Source organism: Melanostigma gelatinosum (assembly GCF_949748355.1).
Source record: "Melanostigma gelatinosum genome assembly, chromosome: 8".
Taxonomy (NCBI): domain Eukaryota; kingdom Metazoa; phylum Chordata; class Actinopteri; order Perciformes; family Zoarcidae; genus Melanostigma; species Melanostigma gelatinosum.
In genome coordinates, this window is record NC_136641.1 from 4,913,960 (window position 1) to 4,938,084 (window position 24,125).

The 24,125-nt window shown below is 45.1% G+C and overlaps 1 protein-coding gene across 1 annotated transcript; it reads right to left on the reverse strand.

Moving 5' to 3' along the window:
• Positions 1-16,127: 16,127 nt before the first annotated feature.
• On the reverse strand, positions 16,128-19,904 carry pim1 (Pim-1 proto-oncogene, serine/threonine kinase). The gene is made up of 6 exons (XM_079272805.1): positions 19,505-19,904; positions 19,101-19,207; positions 18,943-18,993; positions 18,416-18,782; positions 17,721-17,897; positions 16,128-17,613 (listed from the first exon to the last, which is right to left on the reverse strand). The coding sequence occupies exons 1-6, from the start codon at positions 19,584-19,586 to the stop codon at positions 17,399-17,401; spliced, it is 999 nt and encodes a 332-aa protein (XP_079128931.1). The 5' UTR covers positions 19,587-19,904; the 3' UTR covers positions 16,128-17,398.
• Between the last annotated feature and the right edge of the window lie 4,221 nt (positions 19,905-24,125).

A 24,125-nucleotide genomic window follows, 5' to 3' on the forward strand; every position in this document is an offset into this window, starting at 1 on the left:
GTGAAGAAGCTACATTGTATTACAATGTAGCTTCTTCACATTCTAACATAATGTAAAGAAGTTACATTCTGTTAGAATGTAACTTCTTTACATTCTAACAGAATGTAAGCTACAGTGTGTAGAATGATTCTATTGAAGTTATTCCTTTTGTAAATGTTTTAGACGAGTCACTAATCACTTTTAAAGAGTGATTATAGCTGATTTAACTTACAGACATGAGATTGATCTTCTCATGTCACTCTCTTTATACAATGACATAAATTCATCCCCGTTTTATTGATATCTTATGAAAAGTTACTCCTCATTTTTCGTGTGTTTTTCCTGCAAAAGTCCAGCAACATGAGTCTGTTTTGGCTTGTTACATGCATACTGTCTTTTCAAAAGAAACTTCCATCTTCACAGGAAACAACTCAGGTTTAGGCGATGAAACTACTTAGTTCGGTTTAGGAAAAGATCGTGGTTTGCGTTAAAGTATCTACGGAAGCGGCGTTGCTTAAGTACGGAAGTCACAAATAAATCAACATTGGCTTCTCATTTCACACGCGGCACAAACTGCGGCCTCCTGGAGGAAACACAGTGTTAGTTTGACCGTCCACCTCTCCTCATCCCACCCGTCCTGAGTGGAATGCTACTCATGTAGTCGCTCGCTAGCTTATAGCATGTAGCATCCTGGCATCACTGGGAATCACAACACCGCGGCTTTGAGAGCACTTGTTTGCAATTGTGCATTAACGTGATGAACCAATGATTTAACTTGCTGCTAGGACCACTGGTTCACCAAACCTGCTTGCTTGCAGTCTGTGTTCCACCACAGTCCCCGACGCTGCTCTCGTGATTAATTTTGTTTCTGAAGATAGATTTGATTTTGTAGCGAGTAACGAAGGTTTCAGGGGAAATGTATCAGTTTTCTTTGCAAAATGTAGTGAAGTAAAAGTCAACAGAAATATGAATAGTAAAGTACAGATATCCAAAAAAACGACTTAACTACAGTGACGAAGTATTTCTACTTCGTTACTGTACACCACTGCCCATAACTCCACACTAACGCATCACACGTCACGAACAGATGTTCAACCTGCCTGAAGATGTTTCTGTGACTTCAACATAAAATCCTTCACCGGAGTAAATTCCTCAATCAAAATTGTACTTAAGTAAAAATATTATCAGAAAATTGTACTTCATTGAATTACTTCATACAGGATGCTGTGGTTTCCAGAGAAGAAGAAGAAAAAAAACACAACACAAATGTATTTATTGCTGGGGCTTTTTCTTAAATAGTTTGACCCCTTTAAGCCTCAGGCAGTTATTTAAAACAAACCTTCTGAGAAGTTTGAAACGGAACTCACTCTTTATAGGAACTGCTAATGACTCACAGACATCTGAAACCGCTTTATTGTGAAGGGTCACAAGCCACGAAGGCTGGGAATCACTGGTTTAATCTCGACGATGCATTATGTTTTACAACACGATCACACATTTTGAATGTAAAATCTTGATCCGAAAACTAACTAGCAGCCAGATAATAAATAATATAATGAATAAAGATATCAGATATGTGGTGGAGTAAAACATACAATATTTGAACAGCTATTCAATGTGGTGGAATAGAAGTAGAAAGTAGAATAACATGGAGGTAATGTACATGCAATTCATGTTACAGATGTTCATGTAAATTACATCTAACTTCTTTTTCCTTATCAAAATGAAGCAGCTTGCAATACCCCACTCCTAACACTGGGAGGCGGTATGTGCCACATTACAGTTAAAAACACAACAGCTGATCTGCAGAGTTCATATGAGGTAACCAAGGCAAAACAATTCAGTGAGTGTGTGTGTGTGTGTCGGCGGTACATGCACAGACTTTGAGATACATCAGTGCAAGAAGGAGGCACAGAGCCACAGCTCCACATACACCTCACTAACAACCATATTTTCAACTTTTTTATTTTTATTAAACCTTATTGCTCCGAAGACTTTGCACGTATAATGTGACATGCTGACTGACAGTGGTAAAAGAAATGCTCATGTCCTCTACGGGCTGGACAATGAGGTTTAGTTTAGGAAACGATTAAGGTTTCAGAAGAACTATGGAAGTGTCATTACAGACATGTGTTGACTTCATGGTTTCACACAGGACATGAACAGCAGTCACCTGGGTGAAAGTCCTGTGATTGTTGGACCTAACCACCCACCTCCACCTTCCTAAGAGGACTACGGCCCGGCCGGGGTGACACTTGTCTTCTGTTGTGATCGGATGAGCCAGGTCGGATCTGTGTCCGCGTATATGTGTCCACACTTTACACTTCAATGCGTCCTGCATGATCGGATAGTGATGAGATATATATTTTTACCACTCTTTCTCCCTGCAGTTTGAGTCGACTTGTTTTATTGAAGAATAGCCTCTAAAAAGCGAAGCTAAATCTGTGATAAACACATTTTTCCTCCGGTATTTATGCTGCATGTTACTGAAACTTAATCCACACCCTTTAGCCAATCAGCATCATCCATTGCAATCATGAAATGTACACCTATTCTCTCTTACATAACATCCAAAAGACTGTACAATTCAGACTCAAACACCATTCATTTGAAATAAACTATTCCTCTCATTTTTTGTTCACCTCCTGTTTTTGTTCCTTCTTTGCGATTAGAACTCTTTGGTGCTGATTTGCAAGAGTGACACATTCCAGTGAGTGGCCCGGGGTCATTGAACAGAGACAGGGGTTCATTGTCAGCCGCGACCGTCAGCACCAGAGAATCTCCCACAGGAACTGCCAGAGCAGCTAAAGAACAACACCTCTGTGTTTTGTTCCCTGAAGCCGTCGTCCCGCCGACAGGGTGAATGCAAGGCTACGGATGTGAAGTTTGGCAATTAGCCTAGTTTACATTTTTAAATACGGATCGCCTCAATCCTTTTCCTTTGGGAAGTCACATGATTATCATGCGGTGTTCAAACCAATAACCACTTGAGTGTCTCTCATCACAGTTTACTTTGAAGGGGAACACCACCTAAATCAAGAATCCCAATATATAACATCCATGGCCGAGGAAAGCAGCTTGTTTTTGAGTCAGTAGCATTCTATAACAAAAGGACATGCTTATTCTACACAAACTATTAATAAAGCATTCAAAAAATATATATTAAATGAATAGTTTCTTATTTTCGTTGGCATTTTTGTCATATACAGATATGCAATGATGATTGCTGCGTAATATACTGTCTATTTTGCTTTCATACAATGTCAATGATATTCGATTATGTGACGAGACAATGTGTGTGTGTGTGTGTGTGTAGGTGTGTGTGTGTGTGTGTGTGTGTGTGTGTGTGTGTGTGTGTGTGTGTGTGTATGTGCTTCATAACTGCTAACTCACGAGGGTCCGTCATGATAGCGTGCACTGGGGCCCATCGTAACTACCCGACGCCACTGACATGATAGTATGAGTTTGCATATGCAAATCTTCAGCTAGTGTGGACAGTGGTTGTGAAACATAACTGAACTAAGTTCCTCCTTAATTTACATCTCATTACATTTGTATGGTCGGTGTAGAGCAGTTCAGCAGAAATTCTCTGGAACCAGCAAATCCCTCGTATGGTTTCTCTTGAAATCCCAGCTCCCACTGCTCACAATCCAGCTCCAGGCCAAACATTCGCAGTGTAATAAGCCAGTTACGCAAGCAATGGCACACTTAGCCAGTGACCTCTCGCTCTCTCTCTCTCTCTCTTGTGAGTGTGAGTAGAGATTGTGTGTGGAATAGAGTGTGCGTTGCACAAGGCAGAGGCAACGGGAAGAGAGTCAGGAAGTGGGTCATGGCAGGATGGAAATGGGTCACAGTCACCCTGCACTCCCTCGGCTCTGGCTCCGCAGAGACGAGGGTTGAGGGGGGGGGGGGCGATAGAGAGATTTGGATATGTGTGTGTGTCGGTGTAGTTAATCAAGAGCAGCTTCTTGTAAAATGCACAGGGTATGTATGTTTAATCATCCTTTGGATTTGAAAGGACATGCAGGATGTTTTCTTTTTTCCCCACCACATACGCTGCTGCGTCCCACAAAGAAGAACAGCTGGAAGTAAAAGCACCACTGTCAGTGGCTGAAACGTGTTCCCCTTGGCTCTCATTGTGCCTCTGCTTTTTACATCCTCTATTGAGACCACAACTCCCAATTTCCTATTGTGGTAACAGTGTTTGTTTCCCTTCCCTGGATGCTCGAAATCAGTTTATCTTTATTAGCTTCCGTCCAGGAACATGCAGAATTACTGGCATCCCTCTCGAAGCTGCGCTGAATATAAGCCTCTCTCTCCCGTGAGTCAAACAAACACTCGTGGAAGTGATCTTACCCTAATACTGAAAAGCGAAAAAGGAAATCCTGCGCAAAAATAGCCTTGTTTTTAGCCATGCTCCAGGCGTGGCTGCAGGGATGCCGTCATGTCAGTCAGGTGACCCGGTCAGTCCACCACTTTGGTACAGACAGAAATATCTCAGCACCCACTGGATGGCCTGCCCTTGCCTTTAGCGCAGACATTCATGATCTCCAGAGGATGGATCCTATACCAACGGTGGCGATCCTCTGACTTTTCTTTACTTTTTTTTGTTTTTTAGTGAAATACCTCGACAACCGTTGAATGGATCGCCATGACATTTGGTACAGACGTTCATGAATTTGAAGAACTTTGAAGAATGCCTGAGTCCACCATCATCAGGTCCAAATTCTCAATATCCAAAATACTTTGGTTTATGACCAAACCCATGTAGAACTCCAAGAACCTAAAACAAGTCCAGGTAGCCTTGACTTAGCTCTCCTATACATCTTAAAAACAGACATTCCCACCAGCCTCAGCTGCACTTTGTGTTTAGTGCTAAATAGTCAAATGTGAGCATGCTAACGCGCTAAACTAAGATGGTGAACAACATGCTAACCATCAGTGCGTCAGCATTGCTGTTGGGCTGCTAGCATGTCGTCTTGAATTGTAAGGACGCGCACAAACACTCAAACCTTGACCTTTCCGCATCAAAGTTCACATTCGCAGTGGCTGCGAAGCAAAAGATGCCTACCTCATGATTCATGCTCATGGGAAGGTTAGCACATTACCAACCCGCTGGTTATTGGTTCATGATCTGCTTTTCACCTTTGACGCTGATGCGTGGGAAGCTTTTGCAAATAATTACCCAAGAGTTTGATTCACTTGAAAACAAGTAATTTTCCTTGGTAATCTGCTTGTGCTCTGCCAGATTAGACTGCTGTGTGCCAGCAGACTCCACTGAGTGATGATTATGCTGTTCAGCTCAACCTCCATCAGGATAAAGGTCTCAGTATATGACTTTCATATCAGACTATTTATCCCCACATGCGCTGTATGTGTGTGTCTGCGCTCACTGTTACTGGTGTCTGACAGTAGGCTACAGTGTGCTCACATTCATATTTGTGGAATTAATACGGGTTTGAAGTTAATCATCACCCCCCCTGCTCTGTCAATGGCGTGTGATGATAACATCCTGTCTGCTGTTGTGAATGGAGCCAGTAACGGTCAAGACAGTGACAGACAATTTCAACACATAGGAACTCCCATGTACATTCCAACTACAACACACACACACACACACACACACACACACACACACACACACACACACACACACACATACACACACAGCTTTGTCCACCTGACTCGGCTCAGAGGAAGCAGAACATACACACAAGCAGCCAGCAGGAAGAGTCAAGGTCAGTTCCTGTTTTTGTACCTTTTCGAAGTTCTTCATGACTATAAACTGCAGACCACATAATCCCCAGTTTCCTCCGCTATTAATGACTTGATTAACAAACAGCCCAATGGAAAGTTCAGGCAGTAGAGTCAGGGGAGCTTTGTGTAACTGATGGTCAGCGGCTACTGACCGGCTCTCCCTACACAGCAGTTACCATCAGCCTGGCTGGAGCCGGAAAGCCTGCACTCACCAACAGTGCGAAAGCGGGAAATTCACTGCATTCTTTTATTCAGTGCTGGAAAATGAGCCGATAAAGACGGGAACAAAAGGTGTTTAAAGCAGCTTGATCTCCGGGAGTGCTCATTAAATAGTGAGCGCGTACAATCAGGATATGTAGAGTCAGTGTTTAGAACACGAAGCCGGTAAAACCACGGCAAATTATTTGTTCGACTTCGGGGATTATAAATGTGTTCAAGAGATACAACAGTATCAACGACAGTTGAAGGGGAATTGCCAGTGTGTGAACCCATGCCGTACACTATTTGTTACATTATTTATTGTATTCCAGCCTGGTCTCACTCCCAGGGCACAGTGGCCCTCTGCGTGTTGATATCACCGCCCAAGGCACCATCATCCACGTTATTATTCGACGCTCAGGGCAACCGACGTAGTATGAAGAGCGACAATGTCCGCTAATAGCGGTAGTGAGGGACGGTGGATGGGTCGAACAAACACGGGACATTGGCCCGTTTGAAACCCAAAGTTACGTTCCTTGTACTGACGATGTCGCGGGACGTGACCATAGACAGTGGACGTAGTCATCGTGACGTCACCCATTCATTTGTTGGACTAATGCCGTCGCCATCTTGGAATCCAGCCATCACCATGTTGTTGTTAAGTAATGCTTTGTGTTTTCCAGGTGACAGTCCTGGAGACCTACGATGAGGAAGATTTAAAAATTACCCAAACATGATGGGAAAGGCTGAAAAGAAATCCCCCTTATTTAAATGAAGTGGTTCTTCTGCTATTGAAAGAAAAGAAAATGTGCCACTTCCTGCTGTTGAGGTCACATGATTCACATTCCTGTGTACTCTCTAAAAAGCACATTATTTTTAGCATGCTAACTCGGTCACAATAGAATAATGTTTGCTGTGTTAGGTTTAGATGCTGACACCGTTTACATATGTTGCTGTTCAGTCAGTTTCTAATGCTCAAAGGCTTTTTCTGCTGTTTCTTGTTTCTTTTTTACATTATTTTTTGTACATTGTGTTTCACAACCACACCAAAACCCGCTTGAGATGTATTGTTTTTGTCTTTGTGTCTTTCCTCCACCACTTGGCTAAACCTAACAGGAACTATGGCACTTAATGATTAAGAAACGTCCTTTATCCCTTCCACGCTTGCATTGTTCATCACACAATCACAGCAGAGCGAGTGACGATCCACCAACAAATGCAACGTATAGCTGCTCGCTCACTAAGGGGTCAAAGCCCCTCAAGCCAGCACCGGAAAGAGCTTGAGCGTTACCACATCCGTGTTTTTTATTGACTTATCAGAAATGAGGAAGTGTGTGAAGCAACGTCTTTACGGGAAGGCAGCAGTGAGTGTGGGAGGGAGGGGCTAATGGGAATGCATATGGGCGGGGAGGTTATGACAAATATTTGTTGAGACAGACAGGAAGGGATGAGTAGAAAGGCAAAGGTGGAAACCTTTAATTACATCTCTCACCTTACTCTTTGTGCCCACCCAGCCTCTGAGTTATCATTGTTGCTCTGTTACCATACTTGCAACCTCTTGGCAAACTCGACAGTTGTGAAAGGAAATGTTCTACCAGAGTCTGATTATTCAAAGAGGGGAATTATTGTATCTTGGGGCAATGATACACTGTGTTCTCTTTCACATTGGTATGAACAAGTTGGCAAACTGTGTGGAAACATAATGCAGAGCGTGATTTACAGGTCAGTTGCATGCACGTGATGACACCGCCTCGCTGGTCCGTGTGCCAAGGCTGTGTGCACGTGTGTGTTTACTGTAACATGGGAGGAAGCCTGCGCTGCATTGCAGGGTGTGTGTGATTGTTATCTTTAGGGCCCATATCTGGCATTGCTGTGTCTGTTTTCTCACTCGCTGACAGAGAGGGAGAGCCGGCTGACCTTTTCCCTTAAAGGACGTGGCAGCAGCCGGCACCATGTGTAAGCCGGTGAGTCGGCCAATAGGAATGCACCCCCCCCCCCCCCTCCCATCCTTGTGCAGGTTCTCACAGAGAGTTTCCTTTTCTAACTGTTGCTGCTAACCCATATTTATCTGCTTTAGTCTCATCTGGTAAAATCTTCCTTATAGATGGCCATACAGGCTTTTCTTTTCTTTTGCTTGATTCTTATGAAAAATCCTCCCTTTTAGAAGATTAGCAATCAGCCAATACCAAGAGGCACCTTTGGCCAACACACTCTGTGTACTCTACCTTTTTGAATTAACACCTCCTCTGTGTTCATCAGGCACTTAACATAATCACTGACGAGAAATTTGAACCTGATCAACCTGGTCGAGCTGGTCTAAAGCCTGCTTGTCTGGCCACTCAGCCACTTCCACTCCCTTAACGTCTGGTCCAGCCTCATTCTGCAAGCTGGGAACCAAATACCAACCAAGACTTTTACTCCTGTGGAGGAGAACAGTTTTGATGATGCTGCTGAGCTCCAATGATGAGTTCCGGTCCTGATTATTGAGGCGAACAGTTCAGCCAATGTGCAAGTGATACTACACATACTGCTAAGTTGTACTGCTTTATTTATTGCTTATAAGAAATGTTTGACGTTTAGGGATAGTTAGACAAAAATATCAATACTCTCATGTGACTTCCTGGTTCCCTGCTGGTTGTTTGGTCTTCGGACAGGCCAGGCTTTTCCCTCTGCTCCCAGTCTTTGTGCCAAGCTAGGCTAATGGCTAAGCTAACAGCACAGACAGGAGAGTGCTATATATTCTCGCTCCATCCGGACACCTCTTCCTAACTGGACGAAATGCGAACGAGAGGACATCAGATAGTTTCAGTTTTTGCAAAGTTCTGCACACCTGCTCCACTTCCAACCTTTTGTCAAAGTCTACGCTGACAGCAAAGCAATATCTATAATCAATATTGTATATCAAGACAACTTGTCGGGCTCCATTTGCTGGAGTTCGCTTGCTCGCTGTATGTTAGGAAGAGGTGTTGGAACCTAGGGTGTTGTGTAATGTACAAAATGTAAAGCCCTTTGAGGCAAATTTGCATTTCCCAAAGTATCACATTTCTTCGTGGTGACAGTGTGCAGCCAGTTGACATTTATAGGGACAAGAAAGAGGAAGACAGGCCGCAGGTCATGACATAAACTCGAACACACATGGTCATGAATGTAGAGCGGAGCCTTTTACTTGGTGGTTTTGTCCTAAATCCATTCTTCCTTCCGAGCTTCCTCAACCTCCCCTTCCCATGACCTTTCAGATTCAAGGCTCTGCTGCCTCCCCCTCCCACAGCCTATCAGCTGCTCAGGGAATTAGCCAAAGAGAAAGTCAGGGTCACCGCTGGCTCAGACTCCCACTACCCTGGAAACCCAACAGGCATCCTGGAGACAAACACAGAGCCACTGAGCGACCACAGTGAGTTCCTTCACTCCCACAGTTCCTAGTCAGTCCTGGGAAAAAATACCCGCTGAAAATGTTTTTCACTTCGGCAAATAAAGGAGAACAGGCTGTTCTGTGAGAAGCTTCAACTGGCCTCAGCTCAGGATTTCTTCCTCAGCTTGAATGTCCTCTGTGCTGGTGGATAGAGGAGAGAAGTTTAGCTCATCTCTTGATGCTTAAATACTATTTTGTCCTTCTGGCCTTGATCCAAATAAATGTCACACCTAACCTGTTTGGTTGGATCGAGCTCAGGTCCGTTTGCTCGGTCAGTACGGTTCGTTTTGGTTCGTGTGAAAGCTGTCAATCCAACCCTGGGTTGGACCAAACAACCAAAACTGAGACCGCCCGAACAGGTGGGTATTGGTCCGACCAAACACAGGATTTTATGATAGCAGATGTGATTTTAGCAGGGTTTAAAAAGCAGTTACCTGTCAGCCCGTATAACTTCATTCCACCCAGGTCGACTCCTCTTTCCACCGACGCCCTGAAAGTCCCAGTGTGGGTCGATACCGGTTTTTTACTTTTTAAACTTTGATATGCAGTAAACTAATGACGGCATTTCAGTACTACATTGTCTTGGTGCAAGTTTGCCTGAAGAGAGACCAGAGTCTTTCCTTTTTCTACTGTAAAAGTTTTTTGTTGTAGCGATGTCCTCAGCTGTGTTTCCGTAATATTGTCAAGCTAATTTCAAGCAGATTTTTAAAGTAGAAGTGCAAGTTAAGCGCGTTTCCATCAACTGGTTGGAGCGAATAAACTTGACAACCATGTAGTTTGGTCAGAAGTTGGCAATACGGGCTACATGGTTGTACTCCTCCAGTAAACAGAGTAGAAGTAGAGGTTGTAAACCAGACACAAGTCCCATAACCATCTATGGGGGAAAACATGGAGAGAGGTCTTCTGGAATTGGTTTATAATTTCAGCAAGTTCTAATAGTTATTTCATGTCAGCGAGTATTGTTTGATGAGCACGTTTCATGTTGCCAGGAGACAAAGACAAGCGTTCACATGTTATGGGAATATCGGGGAAGACTTCAAGCAGAAACCTCTGATTAGTCATGTGAGGTAATGTTTGCTGCGTCAGAACATATTTGGCAAAGGCGTTTCCATAATCCCTTTTGTACATCAACAAAGCAAAATCCACCTCAAGCAAACTCGACCACCTTTTTGAAGGTTGAATGGAATGAAGAAATATGTAAATGGCAACGGGCTGTTGTGTAACATTTAAGTAACGAGCACGATGTTACCGTAACCGAAGAAAAGCAAGTTGCAATGAATCAGACATTTAAGTCAAGTGATGTGGTGGTTGCAGTGTTTAAATTCAAACCATCCGGAATATTATAAGAAGTAAAACAAATGATGAACTGTTAACAGACGATTCGGGTGTGCAAGAAACGGTTGCAACAGTAGCACTTGCACAATATGGTGGTACCTGTGTGCTTATGGAGCCTACCCGGGGCTAAACCTCTTCATACCTTCAGCCCAGACCTCCTCGCTCCCTCCGTGTCCAGGCTTGTTATTGGTGGAGGTGTAACCCGGCCCGGGACGGCCGCAAAAACCGTGGGAGCGCAGCGGCCCAGGCAGTGCTGAGGTGGGGCAGAGAGCTGTCCGCCTTCTCTCTCTCCTCCTCTCTTATTATGAAGTCTGAGTCATTCATGGAAATGTGGAAACAAAGTCAACAGCACAACCGCCTTCATGTGGCTACAGGTTGAGAACAAAGTGTGACTGCGAGGTGGATTAAGGTGAACCGGAGGAATTTACGCTGAGACAGAGAACATTCCTACCTACTGATGCAGTATACCACACCGCCATGGGAACGTCAGTTAATGAACAACACGCGTTTGATTTCATTCATTTCACACTGCTGCTTTTCTTTTTGCACTGAATCTGCAGATATACCACCATTGGCGCTCTGAGAATACTTTATTGCTCTGTGCACTCGGTAGGATGACGTCTGCAAAAGCTAACATTGTAAATGAAGACCTTAGTGCGAATGCAATATTAATTACAAAAACATATAGTAAAGTATGACACCTCCGATAAATGACATTGACACCAGTTGGTCCGTCTAATTGAAGTACTCTATTGGTAACCCTATAGACCCACTCTAACCAAACTGGTATTGGTACTGGCATCGTCATATTTTAAACAACACTCAGTCCGACTGAATGAACAATCTTTAAAAGTTACAATTTGCTGATGTGGTGTCCGTCCTACTGTAAAACTGCCATTTCTGGATCTGGCATGAATTACGTAACATATTTCAGAATATCTCTGGAAAGAGGCGAATATATTATTAGTGTATAAAATATCAAAATACAAACCATCTCTTCCACAATGAAAACAGATTGTACACATAACAAGTAAAGGGGTGTATTGAGGTTCTTGGTGGCTGTTTCCCTTGTGATGATGGGGAGCTGGTGGCCATAGTTCTACCCAACCACTACGTCACTGTGTGACTCATTCCACTGTGAAGTGATGGAAACTGTGAGCTGATCTCTGAAAGTGCTTTCTTTCAACCTGGCAACAGACAAATACTCCTCAGAGGCTAAATGTGATTGAGCATAGCAGCCAGAACGGCCGACAGTCTGGTCACCCACTGCTCACACACACACACACACACACACACACACACACACACACACAAGAGAGAGAGTCTGGATCAACAGTTTGATGAGTGAAAGAGCAGGGTGAGAGTCAAGCAGGGACAACTGGAACACGGTGTTGCTCTGTTAGGAGAGAGTTCAGCTCGACCTTTTCGCTGGAGCATCGCACCCTCAGTTCTGCTGGAAGAAGTGACACAGACGCCGTCTGGCCACCAGCCGTTACTCACTTTGTGTGTGTGTGTGTGTGTGTGTGCACGAGGTTGTCGTGACCTCAAGACAGACAAGGAGAAGGAAACTCTCCAAGATGAGGACATCTTGTAAAGCTACCGGCTCCACTGAGGATTTAAGTTTTGGTTTGAAATTTGAGTGTGACGTTTAGAGGGGCAGTGCATCAATTTACTGCACAAGAAGAATCCAATGAAAGACTCATATCGAGGTGAATTATAAGGTTTTTCTGTTGCTTGAAAAGTGGGATCTCTCCTCACTGATTGAGTTATGACTGTTCTGTCTCTCCGGTCCTTCAACAGCAACATTCAAATGCTGGAATACCCCTTTAAATGCAGCGGTGTAGGAAGTATTCAGATCTTTTACAATTAAAAGTTCTGCGATCCGAAATTTTACTCTGCTAAAAGTTGTTACCAGAAAATCTTACTTAAAGTATCAAAAATAAAGAGATTCTTATCTATTCACGGCTGAGCAGCACTTTCAGCTGGTCCAACTTCTTTACATATTGTTTGGCTGGTAAAAAAGAAACTGAGATATAGATTTGGCGCCGACTTGCTCTGACGTCATGCACACGTGTTTTTTTGCCAAAACAGCTTCAAAGACGAAATGAAAAGAAATGGTTGATGAATAAACCGGCTGTGAAATATATTCCTCTGATTTCATGTTTTTATGTTCCATCTTAAATCCTTAATGTTTCTGAGTAGATGCACTTTGACAGGCTGAACACACCTGTGCCGACCTCTTTGTTCAACTTTCTTTCTTTTTTCACGTCTCCATGCTTCCACTGGTTACCCCGTGTTCAACATCACATCGGAATGAATTGTGGGTAATTCTCTCGGGCAAAGGACGTACGGAAAGGGTTCATAAAGGGCTCAGAATGTCTGCGAGAGAGCCCTCAAACACTAAAATAATATAGATATAATTCTGTAGTGAACACAAGCTGCAGAGATTAGAATGTTTTGTTCTGTCAGTAAATACTCCTCTAGAGAATTTTAAAAGTATCTTTACGTGTCTTAAAGGGCAGACTGACATGTGGCTCAATGAGACTACTAGTCCATCTTTACAGTTTTGATGCGTATATGAGATTATCTTGCTGAAGGAAAATGTTTACGCATCAGAAACAGAGTTTATATTCTGCTATAATCCCAAATCCCCAGCGGCTGATCGTAGAGGGAATCAGTGTAAACGCTAATTTACCGTGGGTCGGCCTAGAAATACACTTCATCCCTGCAGCACTGATGTCACACGGACTATGTATCGCATATTAAGACCATATCATATGTTTTGAGTGTAATATATGTATCTGTGCAGTGACATTTGAGATGAGACAAGTAAGTATAAAGTCGCACAAATGGAGACACTCAAGTAAAGTACAAGTAGCTCTAAATAGTAGCTTTAAATCGGACTTGTAAGTATAGTGGAATAAATCCGGGTGTGCTGACTTTAAACCAGACCTCGCTGTCCTGTGACTGAGGTAGAAACCTTCTTGATATATGATTGTCCCTGCTTTGTTTTGATCTATTGCACATTCCTCACCGCACTGCCAATTTCACAACTGATGCACGAGTGTGTTTGTAGGTGTCAACATCATCATTTACAGGCCGAACCAGTGCACATTTTCCCGCTCATCTGCGAGTGTTTGGAAACACCCGCAAGTGAGCGCGTGAGAATGTGTGTCTGTGAATGTTGTGTATTTATCAGGCATACGGAGACAGACAGTGACAGAGAGAGAGAGAGATAGACAGAGATGGGGGGGGGGGGGTCCTTACAGTATTACCAAACAGCTCCGGCTCGCGAGTAGCCGTTGGAACATGGAGGAGGGTGGATTACGCAACAGCTGAGCTTTCTTCTTCTTTCTCATGGGAAGGTGCGGCAGGCCACTTACGGGAACGAGACGAGCCAATCAGCTCTCACCGGTTAGGCGTCATCTCAGGTCAATAACGGCCGCGGCCGCCAAGTGTGAGTGAAGACAGCATGTGATTACAAAAAACCCACTGACACTTATTGACTCATTGTCTTTTCTTCTGAACATTGTGTCCTCTGCAATGATTCAGTGTCAAATTAACTTTTCTGAGGGAAGGGGGGGGGGGGGGGGGGGACTCACCAACAGTCAATTACCCAGCTCTGTATTTGACTCTGAAGTTTGCATGATAAGTTCCTCCACATGTGCAGAGGGAAAATAAACAAAGGTAGTATGAACAATAGGACCACACAGATGGTGTGACTGTTGGGGACCAGATACAACTGCCTCAGATGTCTACTTGTATTTCAGATTCAAAGAAGGGGTTTGACATTTTGGGGAAACAGGCTCGTTCACTTTCTTACCGAGAGTTAGACGAGAAGATGGATACCTAACTCGTTGTGCGTACAGGTAAACATCAGAGGTAGAGGCAGCAACCAGCTAGCTTAGCTTAGCATAAACACTAGAAATGGGGGTAAACAGAAAGCTAGCCTGGCTAGCTTCACGACAGGTCTTTTTTAAAATCACAGGCGACAAGCAGAGACTGCGAGGAGTCATTGCGTCTGATCAAGAAATAGTGAGGCGCATCACCTCCCTGTAAAAAAAGCAACTTATTACAATTTGGTTTTAAGCACAGATTAACAAAAGAACAAATAAGATGACAGTGAGCTTTTCGGGTGCTAGTAGGCAGATTTTGCTCCCTTTGCACAGCGCCATCCTGTTTCCCCCCCCCCCCCCCCCCCCCCGTCTCCAGTCTTCATGCTAAGCTAACGAGCTGCTGGCTGTAGCCTTATTTTTCAACAAACAAATGTATTCTATCTCCAAGTCCTTTGTCTGCTAAAATACCTGGAGAATTTTAAACGGCAGAAACTCTTGTCTGTATTTTAGGGACGTTCATAACAGCAGCAACCGACATGCAGAGCCTGATGTGGCATGCGGTTCTCAGAATGAGGGGGGAAATGAATGGCGGTGTCATTCACGGAAACGGCCTGTGGTCTCCGATACGCTGCGATCTCTTCAGGGAAATTGCATGTTTACCGAGTACCTGCAGAAGAAAGCCAGCATCAGATCAGAGGGATTGGTGATGACGAACATTTCACTTTGAATTCATTTTTTTTTATTTTCAGGGCTGGTTTCCTTTCCTCTGTCTATTATTGTCTGTTACAAAAATACATACAGCGAGTCGGAGGGAGCCTTTGACTTGGCATATTTTTGACTCGAAACGCCCCTTTACTTCAGTCCCCTAGCCATTCCAATCACATCACAGCTGGTGTGTACACATAGTGTTCACCTGACAGCCACTAACAGGGGCTGATAGGAGCAGCAGCGTTCCCGACCTCCACTGTGTTCGCTGTAGGTGAGCGGCCTCGAGGAAGATCGACGGGAGTCCCACAGGAGCATCACCACTGATTAAAGCTACCACCCTTCTGTGTCCAAGAGAGCAGGTCTGCGATAGGTCACTGGAGTAGTTTGGCTCTTGGGAGAAGCAGGCGATGGTGTGTTGTTCCTGCAGGTGTGTCATTTGGAGACAAGTTCAGATCACTCATGAGGTAAATGCTGTTATTCAGCCATGTGAGAACCAACATAAGACAAATACAAGAGTGCATGTTCAGTTCGAATGGACAATGATAACGTCGGTGCTGTTTTCTTAACCATCTCAGTTGGTAGTGTCGGTTCTGGGAATGATCTGGCACCAAAAAGCCCGTTCTTGCTTCCACCTGCCTTCTACTCTTTATCTTTTCATCGGCTCTCTGTATCTGCTGCTCCTCTATACAAAAAGGTGTCAAACAGGAAACCACCTGACCTAGTAAGTTCTATTTACGTGTTGCAATGCTTTGGTTCGTTTTCGTCTTGTACTCTGAAACATTTGGCAGCAGCTCGATCTGAAGTGTGTCGCATCACCAATAGTTACCGTTGTTGACAAGACTACGTCGAGGTCACAACTTACCCCCCCCCCCCCGTTACCCGAAGCAATGCAAAGGAGTCAGGTGTCATAGTTAAAAAAATATTTATTGAAATTGTATAAAAATAGTTTAACATAATTTACAATTGTAATTTGAATGGCTGAAAAAAAACAAAAAAACAACAACAATCCAAGCTGCTATTGTGAAACCAGGACACACACACACACACACACACACACACGCACACACACAGTAACCATCAGTAGACCCTCAATGCTTCGACACATTATGATGGAAGTGCTTTCGGGGACTATTTACACGTTATTTGAATGACACAAACAAACACGCACTCATCTGCCCTTTAAAAATAAAAATCTTTTAAATAATCGGTCGAGTCCTTCAGTGACTGAGGAATGAGATGCGCACCAGCAGCAGGAAAACTCTCATAAATAAATAAATATATATTTTGCGGCTCGTCGATGCGTGTTGAAAAGCCACGGCGATAATAAATATCTTGATTTACAATTCTTGTCCCCAGCGAACTTTAAGACCCGTGTGAGGCACTGTTTGAACACTAACAAAAATAATATTTGAAGTGAAGTGATGAGCAGAGGATGTTTTGCATTGTGGCGTGCATTCAGGATGGGAGTTGCCTCACAGCCTCGAGCACAGTACAACACGAGAGGGCTGCACACGCTGTAAAAGAGTGAGGTAAGGTCCAGTGTTTCCTGTTATTTATGACCTGTTCGCACACGGTTACTGTCAGAGCTATGAGGTCGTCTGGTTGCTAATGACATTGGAGTAGTAGAAGTAGTGGTAGTGGTGGTTGTAAATGACATAGGCTTTACTGATCTAGGCCCATGAGAGGAAAACACAAACAATATAAAGCCTTGTACAGTGAGGAGCTAAAGGTTCTCTTGACAAAAAGAGCCGCTCTGCTCTCACAAATTCAAGTATTTTCAGGGTCACCGCAACAACCTCACAGAAGGCACTTGAAAGGTCGCGAGTGCACGCCGGCCGCTTGCCGTTCGGGCACCGCGGCGAGCACGCGCACTGTATTTGCTCAACGCAAGCGTCTGTGCATTGCGGAGCACGCCTTCCTACAGGCTGATGATCACCCGACGAGTAGTCTGGGTGGTGAGGGTGGAGAGAGGGCCTGGGCCTGCCAGGGTGAAAACAAGTGATGTGATGTCATGACCCCGGTTTTCTTCTGGGTTACACCTCGCGGGTGCCGGGTACCGTCGGCCGCTCCCATCTCCTCCTTTCTGCTTCAAGTCCGTTACATTAGTCTTTTTTTGTAATGGTCTCTTCTCGCATCATTGGCAGTCCAGGTTCGGAGGCGAACTGTCCGGCCTCCGTCACCGAGCCGCAGCCACCGGGGCGGACGTGAAGGCGGCGGTCTCGTGGCCGATGCTGTGCAGCCTGATCTCCGCGGGCGTCTTCTCCGTCTGCAACAGGGACGGGACCACCGAGGAGGACGTGCTCTGCAGCCACGAGTGGTTGACTATGTCCTCGAAGGACGGGCGGTCGGCCGGCCGCAGGGACAGGCACCACTTGATCAGCTGCTGGCATTCTGGAGGAGGAAGAGGAGAACTGATAAGTCCGGATCACGAAACAAAAAATGTCACTAAAATGAAATATCACGTGCCTGTCGCGGAGAGCTAGAACATGCAAATTTACCTGTGGAGACTCTCCTCCGGAAGAGGACCTGCCCTCCTGTAATCTCCTCGTCGTGTTCGAACGGAATGTCCCCGCACACCATGTCATACAGCAGGACGCCCAGGGACCAAACCGTGGCAGAGCGGCCGTGATAGCGGTGATATTTGATCCACTCTGGTGGGCTGTACACTCGTGTGCCTGTCAGGTGGGATGAAAAAAAACGACATATTTTAGAAATGCACATCTTAACTGAAAATCCCTTAATGTATTATAGAGTCAAAATTGAAAATGAAAGCATTGCAGGAAAGGTTTAAAAGGTTTAAATGATTAACAAAGAGTGCAGAACTATCAGCTGAGCTGCTCCTGGGGCTTATTATCTGGGCTCAGGTGCCAGGGAGCATGACTGGCTGTGTGCGTGTATATGGGGGGGGGGGGGGGGGGGGGGGGGGCAGACATGTGACTTTGTTTACAAACGTTGAGTTGTAAAAAATGTAGCGTCCCTCCTACAGGGGGCGCCAAAGCTAAGGCTAGGCTGCTGAGCCTTATTAATTGTCTCCAGTGGAGGAGGGGGTGTCACAGATGACACAACCTCGGAATTCCTGCGTAGGTGCAACTCATAAGACTAAACATGGGAACTAAAATAAACTACGACGTTCGAAATAAATTCTCACCCTAAAATACCACGAGAACTCGTCTTTTGAGCGGCGGTGACTCACCGTCAAAGTCCGTGTAAATAGTGTCCTTCAGCAGGGCTCCGGACCCGAAGTCGATGAGCTTCATCTCGCCGGTGCGCAGGTCAATGAGGATGTTCTCGTCCTTGATGTCGCGGTGCACCACGCCGCAGCTGTGGCAGTGCCGCACGGCCTCCAGCACCTGGCGGAAGAAGCTCCGCGCCAGCTCCTCCGGCAGGGCGCCTCTCTCCGTGATGAAGTCGAACAGGTCCTTGACGTTCTCGGGCCGCTCCATCACGATGATGAAGCTGTCCGGTCGCTCGAACCAGTCCAGCATCTTGATGACGCCGCGGAAGCCGGTGCAGACTTTCTTCAGCAGCACGATCTCCATAGGGACCCGGGAGCCATTAGGCTGAAGAGATCAACGATAAATATTAGCATTTACTACGTATATACGCTAAATGAATGGCCAAAATAGTTTCAATATTTCTTTCTGGAAACAATATAATTCTCTATTACACAGCATCATGTTAATTTGGTCGATATTAACATGACTTAAAAACGTTTCTTACCATTTCTCCCCAGTCGGACACTCTGTCTTTGGCCACATGTTTGACAGCAACCTAGTGGGGCAGAGAAGACACCGCGTCAAACGACATGTACAACCAGCCTCCATTTAATACATTACACATGAATACATTATTACAAAAACACAATAAGGCGTACTAACCGGAGCTCCGTCTGTCGTCCTCGTACCAGTGTAGACTGTTCCGAAGCCGCCGCTTCCCAGCACCGCGCCGACCTGGTAGAGCTTCTCGAAGGGCTCCCTCTCCTTCACTGCGAACACAAACACATAACCACAGCCGGTGAATACCCGGGAAGACACGAAGCCAACCCCCCCTCTCCGCGAGCTACCCCCGCTACACAGAGTGAAGCACCGGTGAGACATCAGAACAAAAACAATACAGAGGATAGGTCGTTAATGAATTTTTAAAAACGAACTGCCGTCCTTGAAAAAGAGTAGCGTTAGCATGTGTGGACGGAGCCACGCTAAGCGGGGCTGCCAGCCATTGCTGCAGCCCCGGTGCTCCATGGCAACACGGTGGAGAGAGGAGAACAAGAAGGGCGTCTAACCTTGCTGAACTTGGAGCTGCATTTTCGCCGGCATGTCTACGGCGGAGATGTGGGCCAGAGAATTGAGTTTTGACAGCAGCATTCCTTTAATGATATCCACCACAGGCCTACGTCGCGTGTGTTATTCTTCTGTTGTGGAAGTGGTATTATTCCGATAGCACGACTGTCCCGTCTCCCGCGTAGGGCTTAAGATCCACGTTGCAGAAACAAAATATGCGAGAAGGGTCCTCTCATCCGGATAAAAGCAAATGCCGCTCCGGGTAAATATAGCCCAAAAGGTCGTCCCGGGGTACGGATATGAGTTCTCTGTCAAAAAAAAAGAAAGAAAACCTTCCGCGAAACCACAGCTGGTCTTCGTAATGTTTTGTAAACAGTTAAACACAGAGGACGGCGTACTGAGCAAATCTCTTCGTCAGAAACCAGCTCTTGGAAGGGGGGGAGGACGACTATAAGGCATTAGTAAGGGGGCGTCACCACACGCCCGTTTACCCGCCCCTTTCCGCTCCCCTGCACCAATCGGACTGCACAATACGCACGTCAATCACAGAATGAAAATAGAGCCAGCCCCATAACCGGCTGGGCCAGACACAGACGTGGCGGGAATAAAAAAACGCGCTAAAAAGAAAAAGAAAAAGAAAAGGGGGGGGGGGTGAAACTAAAGTAGTTATGATTTAAAGTTGGAGGGAAAATGCAAATTTAAAGCCAAGTGGGTCTCCCCCTGTCTCCTTCCATTGACTCTGAAAGGATGACCAGACTATTATTAATCGACTTTACACAAAAGAGAACACAAACAAAACAGGAGTGCATTCAGGTTGGGTGCATATTCTTTTCTACTCTACCAGATAGTTTCTCCATATTTTATATTAAAGTCTGTTTTTGTCATTGCTCACTCTTCTCTTTTCCCACTTGTTGTGTCTTCATTTGAGTTTAGAAACAGACGCCTGCTTTTGGCTGCACTCAGGTTGCACAGAAATGCAACCTGAGTGCAGTTCATCAATTGCGTTGCCGCTATTCTAACCCCCTGTCATTTACCTGATTATTTCCACATTAAACACAGAGGTTTACTGGCCGGAGTGAAGTCCGGCACGATGAGTCTTTATTTGAGCCAGAAATCTAGGTGTAGTTATGGATTCAGACCTCAACCTGAACAGCCATATCAAGACAATTACAAAATCAGCCTATTATCACCTGAAGAATATATCAAGGATTAGAGGACTTATGTCTCAACAGGATTTGGAAAAACCTGTCCACGCATTTATCTTCAGCAGACTGGACGACTGTAACGGTGTGTTTACAGGTCTCTGTAAAAAGTCTGTCAGAAAGCTGCAGCTGATTCAGAACGCTGCAGCTCGAGTCCTCACTAAGACCAGGAGGGTGGACCACATCACTCCAGTTCTGAGGTCTTTGCACTGGCTTCCTGTCCAACAAATAATTGACTTTAAAATCCTGCTGTTGGTTTACAAAGCACTGAATGGTTTAGGACCAAAATACATCTCCGATCTGCTGCTACCTTATGAACCATCCCGACCCCTCAGGTCGTCTGGGACCGGTCTACTTCTGTTCCCAGAGTCAGAACTAAACATGGAGAAGCAGCGTTCAGTTTTTCTGCTCCACATATCTGGAACAAAGTCCCAGAAAGCTGCAGGTCTGCTGAGACCCTCAGCTCATTTAAATCAAGATTGAAGACTTTTCTGTTTGCTGCTGCCTTTAATTGAACCACATTCAATTCATATATTAATCAATTTCCTGCATTTCTGCATTTTACTACTGCATTTTATTTCTTACACTGTTTTTTAATGTTTTAATGAATGTTCTTAATTGTTTTTAAATCTCCTTTTCTTTTGCCTTATGTTTTGATGCTTTTAATGGTTTTATGTGAAGCACTTTGAATTACCTTGTTGTTGAAATGTGCGATACAAATAAACTTGCCTTGCCTTGAGTTGCCCGACAAAGCCTCTCCACTGGCTGCGCATCAAAGCGCGCCTGAGAGAATGGGCGCATTCCTCGCATTCTTTCAAATTGGGTGGCCGCGTTTGCAGGCACTCACAGGATGTGGGAAACTAGAGATAAAAAGACATCCATTTACTCCCCCTCCCCCCTCTCTCTCTCTCTCTGCTCCTCTCTCCGCCCTCCTTTTCCCGCTCATGTTATTGTCTGAATGGCATCCAGTCCCCCCCCCTGAATTAAGTTTAGTTTTCCTTTGAGATTTCATGGTAAACCATCATAATGCACAATAATATTGTGTGTCACAGAGTCGTAATGGGGCGATGTCTCTCTCATCACACTAGAAGAAAGGGAGATTCATAAGGAAAAATATGTTTGTTAATTATCGTTCATTTATTTTTGATGGACCTCTGGCAACTCCACTTCATTTTTTTAACAATCCTTTTGACGCATGTACAAGCAGCAGCAACTGTGTAGCATGGGCCTACGTAAAGACATTTTGCAAAAACAAATAACAAAAAGCTTAAAATAAGCCTACACCATCTCCGTCATGAAGCAGCCTACATAGTTGACAAATACAAAAGTTTGTGGACTATTATCTAACCTGTTCTCAGGTCATGCCGGCTGACTGGAATGCATGGGAGTGTTCGTAATTTGCTCCAGGGCAAATTCCTGCAATGTCTCTTCAACTGTTTGAAGAGAATATGCAAATCCGGCACTGAACCACGTAACTCCCCAGTGTCAACCAATCATCACGTTTGAAAAGCGTTAGTTATAGCGATGGAATGGCTTCTACACCGAAACCAAAGCACATCTTGTGTTTCTGTAGTTCAATAATTAGCGTGTGCTTGTGTGTAACAGCTGAGCGGACTTGTCTATTTTTAGTGCTCTCTTGTTTTCTTTTCATGTTACTGTATTTACAACTTAATACGTGAGACATCTAGGATGTCGTCAGGCTGCAGTAGTAACACTATAGTAGTTTAAGTGTGTAGTGTCCTGAAGAGGTGCAGAGAGGAGTGAGTTCATGCTCAGTCAGGGGGCCCAGGAGAGGTGTGTGTGAAAACGGAGCGGTCCAAAGCAACGAATGTGGCTCATGAAATGCCACCAGTGAGCGCATCTCTGTGGGGCTGCAGATAGCCCGGCCTGCATGATCAGCATGGCTCAAATGACAGCCATCTAACCCCTTCTGTTAGAGAGACATATTAGTAGTTGCACCGCTTGCTTTGGGGCCAGCTGCTCAGTCATATCTCTGGAAGTCTCCGTTTCCAAAAAGGCAACATTACTGTATAGAAGGACGTCGCAGATTTCTATGTCAGTGATCACCAAAAAAGATACATGGTGCAGCCCCATATCTGACGAGCTTCAGTCACTCAAGTTTTTGCCCCGTTTTCTTTGACACATCAGTCCGGCACTGCACACTGAAACTTCAGAAAGCCGCATGGGAAAATAGCACCGGGGCAAAAGGTGTCGCTCACGTAATACTCCTATGACTTGCTTCCTCTTTCTAGTTAAATAGAAACTCTTCCCGCAGAAAGCTTTCACAACACCAAATTATGTTTCTCCATGTTGAATGTTTCACTACAATCCAAAGGTTGGACAGAGTCGTTCTGCAAGTCGCAAGTAAGTCTCAAGTCTTTGCACTCAAGCCCAGAGTCAAGTGCCAAGTCAAGACTGGCAAGTCCAGAGTCATGAGTCATGTGCCAGGTCAAGACTGGCAAGTCCAGAGTCGAGTCCCAAGTCACAACTGGCAAGTCCAGAGTCATGTCCCAAGTCACGACTGACAAGTCTGGAGTCATGAGTTAAGTGCCGGGTCAAGATTGACAAGTCCCGAGTCAAGTCCCAAGTCAATACGGGCAAGTCTTGAGTCGAGTGCCAAGTCACAACTGACAAATCCCAAGTCAAGTCCCAAGTCAAGACGGGCAAGTCTTGAGTCGAGTCCCAAGTCACGACTGACAAATCCCAAGTCACGTCCCAAGTCAAGATTGACAAGTCCCGAGTCAAGTCCCAAGTCAAGACGGGCAAGTCTTGAGTCGAGTCCCAAGTCACGACTGACAAATCCCAAGTCAAGTCCCAAGTCAAGACGGGCAAGTCTTGAGTCGAGTCCCAAGTCACGACTGACAAATCCCAAGTCACGTCCCAAGTCAAGATTGACAAGTCCCGAGTCAAGTCCCAAGTCAAGACGGGCAAGTCTTGAGTCGAGTCCCAAGTCACGACTGACAAATCCCAAGTCAAGTCCCAAGTCAAGATGGGCAAGTCCTGAGTCGAGTGCCAAGTCAAGGCTGACAAGTTCCGATTCATGTCCCTGGTCAAGACTGATAAGACCTGTGTCAATACTACGCTACAAAAATGTAATATATCTCTTTGTGCTCATTTTAATGAACACAAATTTGACGGTTGAATAAATTGTGACTTTGAAAGACATTATCCACTGTAAGCAGCCTGTGTTGCTCAATTTCCATTTTGTGCAACATTGTGCTTTTATTGGTGTTGCAAAGGGAAGCTTCCCATCAACTCTGTTATCTACCTGACCCTTCGGTACACTCTTGACCTGGCACTCCACCTCCACCCTTCATCACAAACTTCCTATGCAACACATTAACCACCTTGAGCACACAGTGTCTTCTTAGGAGATGATTCACTTCCCCCCACGTGGCCTCGCGGACTCTGCCTCGGACTT